Here is a 12257-nt window from a genome sequence, read left to right as displayed (position 1 = left end):
CGATTTTATCAAGTTTGGCTCTGTAGTTTCTTATTTGAAGACGTTTTTTGCTGTCGAATGGTTTAATAGACGTTCAATTGTAAAGCGTAACCATTACGAAATGATTGTCTTTATTCACAAATTATTTTTAAGTACAGAAATTGTACTGACTTTAACCCGAACGGATGGTTACTACCCGGCCATCCGTTCTTGTGACTCTATTTAATCAAAGAACATTGACATGAAAAGTCGAAGACCTTGATAAAATACTAAATACTCTAGTATATAGCAATAGACCAGACAGAGTGGACAAACCTAAGGGAGACCTTTGCTCTGCAGTGGGACTGCAGAGTAAATAAATGGCTAAATAAATAATAAATAGTACATAGACTCACCGGCCGCAGTATTAACATTGGATGCGACGAACAGGCTCTGCACGTAGGCCCCGAGCGCGTTCACAATGTCCTGGAATATGTTGGTGGCGTGCGGCTTCATGTCGTAGCACTCGCAGAAGGCTTTCAGGAGGTCTGGGGGGAAACAAGGAGGGAAAATAAATCAATTGAGCAAGCCAAAGAGGATTGTATCTGTTTGGTGTTGAATGTTTTGATGATCGACGAATGATACAGTTAACTAAAGATTCCTTAACGCAGTGCTATTTATGATCGCTGATACAGAAAACTTTGAACTTATATTGGAACCATCGTTCCTCTGCTCTTATCTCTTGTTTTTTTATTTAGGATCGGCGCAACATGCCTTCTTTTTTCATACATTTCTATCTGACGTCATCTGACAAGAAACACTATTTGCATCCAAAACTTTTTTAAACCATTGTTTATATTGGAATATAAAATATTACTGGCATGAAACCACAAACACACACACACACACACACAGATCAACTATCTTTTACATTAGACTTTGTTGCAGCTAAATTACTAAATCAATATACTAAATATATATTCCTATTAAACGTAGATACTCACTCGGCTGTATGGTCATTTTGTGCAGCACTTCCAAAGCTAAGGCTCGCTGCCACATCGGCTTGTCGGGGTCCAGGAACTTTATCGTGAGAGACAGGAATATCTCACATTCGGTCACCTAGAAACACAATATCCTTGTTATAAGGTGGTACAAATAATATGTGTGTGTGTGGGTGTCTTTGAGCATGAGTGTGTTTGTGTGTGTCTTGTAGCAAGTGTGTGTTTGTTTTTACAAGCCAATTTATGAGGATAAGATAGTATGACATCTTAAGGCGTTGATTCGTTCTTAAATACTGTTATTAGTCTGTGTTTTGAGTATATTTTAATACTTAGTATTAAAACGCGTTTTTTGTGTATGTGTGTAAGACTATCTGTGTTAAAGCGTTTTAGTGATCAGGTGTGTGTAATTGTGGGAAGGCGTATGTTTAAGTCTAAGTACATGCATGTTAATTTATGTGAGTACAACATTTTTAAGGGTAATGTTGTGTGTAATCGTGTTGTACAGTACCAGTACGGCGTGGTACTTGTGCACGATGATGGACACGAGGCGCAGCAGGCGCATGGTGACGGGGAAGTGAGGCCGCTCGGGGGCCGCGCCGCCCGCGCCCGCCGCGCCCGCGCCCGGGATGTGCAGCGACGTGAAGGCGGCCCTGCGCGACAACATCATACATGATACTTCTTATATGTACAGGAAACCGCAGGAACGAGGTACATCAGGACTACAGGACCATGACACACTATACTCATAGTGGGGGGAGGAAACAGTACTTTTTGGACTCGAACAAGTCACTAATAAACATTGCGCTAAAATTAATATAAAGGGGACTCCACAGAAGCTAGTTCTAATAGAAAATTTAATGTTAATAACATTTAAATTGTATTATTTCACACTAATATTATAAAGGCGAAAGTTTGTATGTATGTATGTTTATTCCTCTGTCACGCAACAGATTCAGACGAAACTTGGTACACAGAGAGTTTAGGAATAGGATTAACACATAGGATATTTATCTCGACTTTGTTCCCGTGGGATCATTCTCAATTTGTAGCGGGCGTAACCGCGGGCAATGGCTAGTATTTTATAGTTATTTTAAATGACTGTTAATATCTAAAATTGAACTTTATCATTACCTGTATTTGACATTCGGTGAGAATAGTCTGATGATTAAAGCACACACGTGTTCTTTAAGCAAAAACCGAAACTCAGCTATCTGCAATAGAATAAAAACAAGAACGTACATTAAAATTCGAACCCTAATATAATGTTAATATAGTTCAAATTAGATTACAATAACAATGAAAGGAGCAAGTCCAACACTTTTCAAACGACACGATTTACACCTTATACTCATGAAAATACAGTTCAAATCCGATTACCTTAAAGAACACAGGCGAGAAGTCAGTCAGTACTGTGTCTAGGAGCTCCAAGCCGAAGGTCTTGGGCACGTCCGAGATGCCGACCAGCCAGTGCGCCGAATCACCATTCACTAACTGTATTATATCCTGAAAACAGACAAGTTTCAACCATATATATGGACAAAAAAATAAATCATAACGTCACCTTCCTATGCAGTAAAAAGCAGACAGGCATTCAATTATTATTTTTCTTAAAAAACAAGAATACGTATTAGGTACCTTATAGTACAGTCAGCAACAGAGGTCTATAGAAATTGACAGATTTAAGAAACTAAGAAAAACAAAACACCAGAATTCTACTTTTCACTTGCTAAACACCAATATTAAAAACGATTTCTTTGCAGGTTTTGTTCATCGGCTTTAATTGCTGACCGTACAATATGATATTAATTACATACTAAGTTATTTCGTTGCCGATGCCGTTGTATGTTCAAATTTCTCCTCATTTTATTACAGCTTAGTAAGACTTTAGACTAAATATTGTCTAACATAAGTCTATTTTTTATTTACCTGTAGTATGAGGTAAGCATCGACAGCACAAGGTTTGAGGTCCTTCGGCGCCTTATTATTCGTCTGTGGCCTTATATCGGCGGGGTTCACTTTAAGCGTCCCTGTAAAAAGTATTCATATTATTGTATGCCCAAATGGGCTGATTGTAGCATTGTAGCAATTAAGCTACTTTGACTTAAACATTTAAAAAGGGTAGTCAGATAGGGAATGCCGACTCCAGCGTTCTCAAAAAAGACACGTAAAAGTGATGAAATATCCTATTTGCAGAATAAATGATTCATTTCAAAAATATCCGGACGGTAACAACTTTTGGTTTTATAAATTATAAAAATGAATCATATTCGTGATTCACATAACTTAAACACTGAGGTATTATTTCTAAAAGATTTAAAAGGCTACACTTCCTGCTTTATAGAATACCAAATATCTAGCTGTGACACAACCAAACCATCAGCAAATTACCAAACCTTCACTAGTTACAAGTTTCTATACTCAATAAATAAAACTCCTATATAAAGCTTATATATCCTGTAGTATCTTACCATCGGCTTCGGCCAGCGCCCTCTCGAAGACGAGCGCGACGAGCTGTCGCACGGTGGCGGCGGCCGCGTGGCTCGTGCTGACGTCACGACTCTCCGACGGAGACACCATGCGCATGCACATCACCATCGTCTGCTCACAGGAGAGACAACATATTATAGTACATAGATTTAAGAAATACAAAAAAACAATTCAATTTATAAATGTCACTCCATTCAATATTATAAAAATCGATCCAGTCGTTTTTATAGGTGAAAATGGCACCGCCATCAGCTTTGAAGCAACACTGAAAATTTTAGCCTTCTAGCTTATCGGGAAGTGTCTCAAAATCGATTGAGTTACAAAAATCCAATCGGAACGACAGACCCAGCTTTACCGCTATAAAACTGTCAAAATTTAACATTTAAAAACGTGGATATTTAGATCTTTTTAATCTAGTAGTACTTCCAGGCTGACTGACCAATCCAAACACATCTAGGATCACTTCTCTCGTTACGTATACAAGTTGTAAATACGATAAAAGAAGCTCGAGTAATTCTTTTTCACACAAAAGGAAATACCTCATAAATCCTAAAGCTCTCGTTCTTATCAAACATATTTATGATAATTAATTAATTTCATAAATAAAATAAAACAATCACTTTAAAACAACTACTTTCGCTGTTCAAGTTTTCAAAAGAACGAAAAATGTATTGTCAAAGTTTATTATTTAATCTGTATCTCATCTTATCAGTTAACTGTTTTAGTTAACTTTGCTTTGCACTTAAAAACCATCACCGATTTAGCTGATAAAATTATCTCTGCCTTTTTGTCAGTTTAATCAATATTTCCTATATTTATTGCTAACACACGTTAAGGTTTAATGCATTTCCGGTTTTAGTATTTATACTTTAGTTAAGTTTGGATACTTCAGAATGTATATATGTAATATTTTTATTTTTTGGAAACAAAACGAAGAGGCGTTTGCTAAGGCAAAATCATTGACAAAACATACAACTTTCAAAAAATAAATGAACTCCTAATACAATTTAAAATATGTATTTTGTATTTATTTTCAAGAGATTGTATGACACTTCTTAACATGACTAATTGCTAAAGTATGTATTTGAAAATTAATCGACTGTTCAACATGCGAGGTACATAACCAAGAATCACGGGGATCAATCAAATCGTGATTGATCTTGATTGATCGTGCCCAAAACTGAGTACTCTAGATTAGGCTGATTTTTTATTTGTATTTTTCGTGACATTTTCTAGAGACAGCTCAAATTTAAGATTTCCCCACTCACCCTAGCTAATGTATCTCCATGCACTAGATCTGATGTGGTCATCAGCAGCGCAGCGGTCTGCAGTAGCTTCAGCTCCAGCACTCCGGCCTGTCCCAAGTTGTAGAGACAGTCGACCACATGTCTGGCTCCTTTGGCGTCTATACCTTGCTGGGCGATCAAACGCTGAATCGTTCCTAGGCAGAACTGGAAATAAAAATTAATAGATTAAAAAATCTATAAACCCGCGTTTTTAAATGTTACTCCATTAAAATTTTATCAAAATCGGTCAAGCCGTTTTAATAGTTGTAAATTGCATTATAATCGGATTTGAAGCTACTCTGAAAATGTCAGCCTAATAGCTTATCGGGAAGTGCCTCAAAATTGAGTGGCAAAAATCCAAAAGGAACGACAAACAAACAAGCAAAGTGAGGGCGGAAAAGTATTAGAAATCCTAATACTTTTCCGCACTCACTTCCACACTTTTTTGTTTGTTTGTTTAAAAACTAGTCATAAACAGAATCTGACAAGTTTTTCGGCTGAATGCGACGAGATCGGAACCCGACCTACATCCAAAATTTAAAAGAATAGTATTACCGTTGTGAAAGAAAGACGAGAATTTTAGTAGTATTGCTTTTAAAGCTGGTCATGGATCCCAACATATTAACTCATGATGATGGGCACCCTTTCCCACACGTAGGCTCCAAGCACGCGAGTCGGTTATAAGGCTATAGGAGTTTGTGTTAGAATGTGAAGAAGTGGCCAAGGATAGACAATGCTTCATATGTTTGGGAAAAACCATGGCCCAATGGTTAAAACCAAAATTATGGTTTTGTATGCAATTCATTAATATTTTACAATAGTTTGCGATTATCAGTTATATATTAATTATCAAATACTAGTATAAATGGATTCTGAAACATAATGTAATTTGCAGTAATACGAACAAAAATACAATTGCAAAGACTTTCAAGGTTGATCAAATATTCCAATTATACTAAGTAAAACTTCAACCTTCAATAAAAAGAACTAACCATTAGTAAGCGAATCGCGTAATTAATTGAAATGAATCATATTATCACTTAACTATACCTAAAAGGGAAGTTATGCCAGACTATACAAAGGCTCATTGAAATATAGACTTTAGTGTGTAGGGAATAGGTACTATAATAGTTTGACAGTGGACCTTGGCCTTAAGAATAGTTTACATATGTATTTAACATTATACAAGTGTTGCAGAAAATCGTGACGGATGCTACATGCCTTTGATATTACTCTTGAATATTTCGTTGATTTTGATATAACTTCCTGGACAATAATATGTATGAGATAAATTTAATAAAACATTTCAAATGTGCATTATATTCTCAACTAGCTAGTGGACGCGACTTCGTCCGTGTCGTTATGAAGATATAAACTAGGATTTTTATGCATTGTTTTAATACATTAAGAATGCTTTTTTTTAAAATGGTAATTATGATAGCTCTACTTCTATTAAGAAAAGCGTGATGGTCCTTGGTCCACGGATATATCCTGTAGCCTTCCTCAATAAATGGGCTTTCTAAAACTGAATCAATTTTCAAATCAGACCACAGCCATTAAGTTGGTCCCGCAATTAGCATGCTCAAACAAACATACAAACTCTTCACGTTTATTAAGTTAGGTAAAAATGAGGCACTATGAAAAAACATGAAATGTAGTTGCCTAGTTGCCTGTTTAATTTATTTTTATAAGCAAATATTTCCAACAATAACACAAAATTTTACATAGCTAATAGGAATGCAATGAGTAAAGAGTCCTGCAGGCAAACACTTATTACTCATATTGCTTTTTCACTAGACCAGCCACATGCAACCTATATTTTTAAAAGCCACAAACTTAGCCAAAATTATTTAGGAGTCTTATATAAACTGCAATGGGAGTGATATACTAAATAGTTAACAATAACAACTTCAGGTGGACCAATAACTGACGCCCTGCTACAGTTTACTTTGGTCAATCTAGACTATATTGTCTTACAGAGAGTTCAGAATATGTATTACCTTTATAATTTTGAGATCCTTGGACTCGCAGCCTTGTACTAATGGGTATAGAATCTGGTTGACCACTCCGTATAATGAGGCTTGCGGATTATTTGATGCCAAAGATAGCTTTTCTATTGCTTCATCACATGCCTGGAAGAAATTGATTAAAATTTAGTACAAATTGTCGATGGTATAAGGGTTAGTGTCTATATTGAGATTCGGTTCCGGTTATTTTTAGTATGAGACATGTTTTTCTACTACTATTTGAAATGTAGTATTACATTTTATATGTTTTAAGTGATATCAGTTATCATTGTATCCATTTAGCTTTTTGTAATTAACTCCTTAGTTTACTGACTTTTTAATTCATTACTTGTGTTATGAAACCAATTATTAACAGAATTGCATAACCAAATTATTAACAACAAAAATACAATGTTTCAGTGTTTGAAATATAATGGGAATGAAAAACCAGAGCACACAGTTGCAAACAATAAACAATTTAATAAATCTAAATCATTATTTTGTGTAGGTATGTTATTGCTAAGGGAATTACTTAGTATCTGCTTAGAAAAATATATTTAATTATATACAATTTTAATATCTAACTAGATACCAAAATGTAATGTTTTTTTTTTCATTTGACAACAGCAATCATAAATCCACCCATATATAAAGTTATAAAAAGGTCTCAGGATTGCAGCCATATCAAACAATTAAATATCGATGTTAGCTGTACAATAATAGATAAACCGTGCAATTACTAGGCTTACAAACACCGGCTAGATTAAATAAAATCTTGTGATTAAATTGAACATTGACATGGATAAGACATTAAAATTTTGTCTTATATTTACAATGCTTTTTTTTCAATTATTTTTTCTTTACTTTCTTCTATTACTAAGTAACACATATTTTATCATCTAAATTGAATTTTATTAATAAAACGATAAAAACCTCTCTTATCTGAGGATATTTCTTCTTGGTCTCCAAACTCAATGTCTTGAAATCACTTTGGAGGACTTCCATGAATTTCTTCGTGGAGTCATCACCGGTAACAGCGCTTACGAACGCCATTATTTAAATTATTTGTGATAATTCACTTATACACATTATTAATCACGTAAAAAATTACAGAAATTGAATTTATGCCATGTACACAATCGACATCACAATTTTCAGTTCAAAAACGTGTCACTTGAATTTTTTGTCATCTATTTTACAAATACTTTAAGGAGGTATTAAAGTTTTCAATAAAGTAAATACTTTAATTGTATTCTTTAACATCTTTCGAAAATCTCAAATTAAAACTCTCAGAAATATTAAAAATGAAAGAAAAGTTTGACGATGACTTTTTCTTTTTCTGAACGAAAATTATGTCCATTACATTTTATTGTACATTCACCTCTATTAGTAGGTAACTTTAAAAAATTTGGAGAATCAATTACTTAGAAAATTTAACATATTTTACTTCAATTATTACATTTACAGAAAAATATATAAACGAAAATATTAAACTTATGCAGAAATAGTAAACTATGTTGCTTTTTTTAAACACTTCTGCTTAAAAAGGATTGTTCTGAGTTCTTCAGTGCTGCCATTAGATAAAAATAGATTGCGCCGTCAGTAAATTTTCCCCACTTAGAACATGGAAATTAATTAAATTAATTTGAATCCAGCTATTTCTCAATATCAACAGCTTTAATTAGATTTGAGGAAAATACTGAGTGATTGCTGACACTGATCATAGGTACTTGATATTAATTGTGAATTGAACATAAAAACAGAGAGTATTTATTTAGATTTTATCAACTTGGTTTTATCTCTTTATAGTAAAAAAGTAAGGCAAGAACTTATGGCACAAATAAAACTAATATTTAGATTAGAATCTACTGTTAGTGAAAGTGAAAGAAGAAATGCAAGTGATCGATGATGACCCACTTTTCACGGTAACATTTTTTTTAGTGTAGCAACATCGATTACTGATTGTGCAGAAGAAAAAACAATGGTGTGATTCCAGATTTTTATTTGTAAGTATTTATAGAATCCAATATCAATTTAGCTAAAGTAACGTTTCAGTGTCGTTAAAAACGTTCACCCACCCAAAGATGTCGATACCGAGGTATAAAACGCATAATATCAACTAGAAATTCGTTTTGTGTGCTTGACGTGCTGTCATTTCAGTTTTTTATTCTATTTATTCAGCTTGATTCAGCTATGCGCCATTTACTGCATTAGAACGGCCGCTGTCTGCGGATTTTAGCACAACTGGCAATAAAACTCATCGCAGCACAGGTGTACAATGTATGTATAATCGTGTGTGGTATGTGAAGTTATCGAGTGTCGTATTCATGTTTTAACGTGTGTAGTGTTCATGCCGGCACCTAGTTTTCGCTATCCCAGTGTCGTTTGCATAGTTTTTTTTATCGTCAAGTGCGTCATGAAGTCGAACGGTGGGTATAAACGGGGAGTATACACCCACCGTCGCCGGCGGCCCGTGTGCCTTACCGTCATACATTTCGTCTGATCGTGCAAATGCTCCGCTGTAAACATTGCAGCATGTTCGTGCCCCGTTTAGTAAATAACATAACCAGTTATCTGTCATATTTGCACGCAAATTTTGTCTCTCAGTGAAAGTCCTACTGTTAATAGTTGTGTCCAATGATATTGAATCAAATAAGAAATTCCTGATGTGTCTGAGCATGTCATAGATACATAATGTTATATATAATGTATGTGTTGTGTGATAGTGATACACCTGACATTGATACTAGTAAATCTTGTGGCTTCCTTATTATATGACTGTGATTAATCAATTGTTCTAGACTGGAGCGCATAATCCCCCTTTGATATTGAGAATCATTCATGTGTTAGTCATGGCCCCAATAGCTCTAATGTCAGAACAACTTACACAACATGTTCTATACCTTACCACACTAAAAGTGATATATCGATTTTCCATTTCAATAAGTATTAAAAGACAAATTTAAGAATCTATATATTGTGATCCATATGAAAGGAGTATACATTATTATATACTGCACAGCAGAACTTGTGTATAATAATATTATTATGAACAATAAGTAGTTGAATTTGTTGATTTGCAAGTCAAAGTTCACAATATATTAATATACTGCAATAACTTAATGATGGTCATTGTTAGAAAATATAGATTTGATAACATATGATAAATATGTTTTGCTTCAGTAATTATTAAGACTACTGTGTTGGAATTACAGTTAGATAAGTAAATGTATAGAATAATCAATAACTTCGAACTCTGTCAACCCGTGAAAGATGGTTTTATAAAATTTTACTTTAACTCCATTGAAAGAGAAGATTTTAATGTTTTATCTGTGTCATGCTAGCCTATTATCCTCATTACAGGAACTTTTTTTTACACTACTCATATTAGAAGTTAAGCAAACCTGATTAGAAAAATAAATTAGGTATTTGACACTAAAACACAAAAATAATAATATAAATGAATTAATAATTTCATCAAATTGCTGGAAAGTTTATTATTAAATAAACCACAAGTTAAGATCAATAACTGGTGGTGTGAACAGCAAAAACTGTTCAATTAATAATAAACCAATTATTTTATTCGGATAATTGGTCGTAAAGTTTTTATGCTAGCCGTGCGTCCAAGCCACTGCAATTAAACACTGCAGTTTGTATTTTATTGCTCTATATATTTTCGAGTAACATGACAAATAAGTTTTTAGATGGCACTGATTTCTGTAATACTGATAATTGGTGATGAGAATTTATAATGTTTGCAATCTTTATTTTTAATTATTAACCAATACTGCAGTGCAGAGACAAAAAGTACTTTTTTGAAACAAGATTTCTAAATTTTTATTCGAAAGTTACCATGAGAGCTTTTCGCAAATGCCTATTAAGCGTAGTAATCGGTTTTAATGTAATTGATCGCCTATAAACAATACGAAAAATTAAACGGAAATTTGACGTTGACTCTTTTTTCGTTATTGTGCGACGTTTGCTTGCTTTAAGAAACCTAATTCATTAGAATACAATTCTGACTTATACTTTTTTATACTAACGGTCATTACAACAGGCGCCCTTAATTTTCCTGCTACTCGGTCCATCTAGTACGTCTAGACTTCTTCAGACCTTGACCCGGTCCGTGACGTATCATCTCGAAGGTAGTCCGATAGATAATGTAATGCCAACTACGCAATATAAGTCGTGACGTAGTAAACGTTATTAAACCTATTTACAGAAATTGTATCATGTATAAATCGTGTTTATATAATTCTCGTGTTTAACGATCGTATTTAAATCAGTGACTATGTTTTTGTTGATTGTTTTTTAACACATAAAGTTGATTTTTGTTTAACATTAAAACGATTGACGCTCTTTTGACCGTACTATTTAACAAGACAAGCGAAATTGAGCTTTGTTATTAAGAGCTTAAAGTCTAATTTCTAATGTGCGTTGTATTTGAAGATTGATATTTACACAATACCTGGTAATACTAGATATTTGTGCTAATCTCTGAGCACATTCCTTAGATATCATTAAGACAACAATAGAAGGGTAATCAGCAGTTCTGTAGATGATAATCGTTAAGAGCTATCATAATGACTCATTAATCTAAGACGCAAACACGTAACGATTTGGATTCCATACAAGATTGTTTATTTTATTGTTAGATCATACTATAAATGTCTCATTGATGTCAACATGTTTCTTTTAGTTTTTAAAGGAACGGGTCTGTCACCTCTTTTTTTTTTTTCTCCGGGGTGAAACGCTAATGTCTCAACCCACGTCGAGGGCACGGCGTGGGGATATGTCGGACTTCCACCGACTAAAAACACCCCGGGCCCCTTCTACTGCTTTAGCCAGAGTCACGGGATCGCTCGCCCATACTCTGCGTGACTCTGGCTGGCTCTAGTCCTTTGGACTCCTTCTCAAGGGATAGATGTAAAAAGCCCACCCCTCACTCACTCCTCATAAGAACGGGTGCGCAGGACGACACGTCCGTCTCCTTCTTGGCCTGCTGGCTGATCGAGTGACAGGGTGCCCTCACCGCCACCCGCAGGCCCGACCTTACGGTGGCCGTAGGTCGGGGTCTGTCACTCTGCCCATAGGTCTTTGCGGGCGTGAAAGAGAGATGCTCCTCTACGTTTTGTATCGCACTGTGACCCTTCCACAAACGTAGTTATATTACTTAAAGACGTGGTGGTAGACCCCCTGGTCAGTCAAAGATTGCCCGGTAAAGTCAAACAAAGTTATTCATAGGAATAAAATTCTTTCACGGTGTTCTTACATATTTTTCGATTATGAGAAGTCTGTTCATAAAATATCAGGATATTCTTCGCTTTTCTTGAGGGTAGCTGTACAGCGCAGTACCCGGCTAAGAGCAATATCACATTTCAACAGCCGCAATAATTTTTAATCTGTGGCGGTAAGCTTTACTGCTAATTTATAGTCGAAAAAAAGCAACTTTCCAATCCCTACTAATATTGATAAATGCGAAAGTAGTCTGTCTGTCTGTTACGCTTTCACGTCTAAAC

General features: G+C 34.8%; 1 protein-coding gene across 2 annotated transcripts in view; it reads right to left on the bottom strand.

Annotated features, from left to right (window-relative positions):
- The window catches only part of LOC113498275 (protein MON2 homolog), a 37645-nt gene extending 29727 nt beyond the window's left edge, over window positions 1-7918 (bottom strand). For both annotated transcript variants that reach the window (XM_026878229.1, XM_026878230.1), the window contains exons 1-10: window positions 7672-7918; window positions 6733-6864; window positions 4715-4897; window positions 3428-3557; window positions 2886-2986; window positions 2337-2462; window positions 2091-2170; window positions 1468-1609; window positions 963-1077; window positions 375-506 (exon numbers count right to left, since the gene is read on the bottom strand). In XM_026878229.1, coding sequence (XP_026734030.1) covers window positions 375-506; window positions 963-1077; window positions 1468-1609; window positions 2091-2170; window positions 2337-2462; window positions 2886-2986; window positions 3428-3557; window positions 4715-4897; window positions 6733-6864; window positions 7672-7791 — 1261 coding nt within the window. In that variant the 5' untranslated portion in view covers window positions 7792-7918. The remainder of the gene's footprint in view (window positions 1-374; window positions 507-962; window positions 1078-1467; window positions 1610-2090; window positions 2171-2336; window positions 2463-2885; window positions 2987-3427; window positions 3558-4714; window positions 4898-6732; window positions 6865-7671) is intronic.
- Window positions 7919-12257: the final 4339 nt, after the last annotated feature.

The sequence above is a fragment of the Trichoplusia ni genome, chromosome 10 (assembly GCF_003590095.1).
Source record: "Trichoplusia ni isolate ovarian cell line Hi5 chromosome 10, tn1, whole genome shotgun sequence".
NCBI classification, from domain to species: domain Eukaryota; kingdom Metazoa; phylum Arthropoda; class Insecta; order Lepidoptera; family Noctuidae; genus Trichoplusia; species Trichoplusia ni.
The sequence above is the reverse complement of the archived record's forward strand: the minus strand, read 5'-3'. Positions and strand labels throughout refer to the sequence as shown.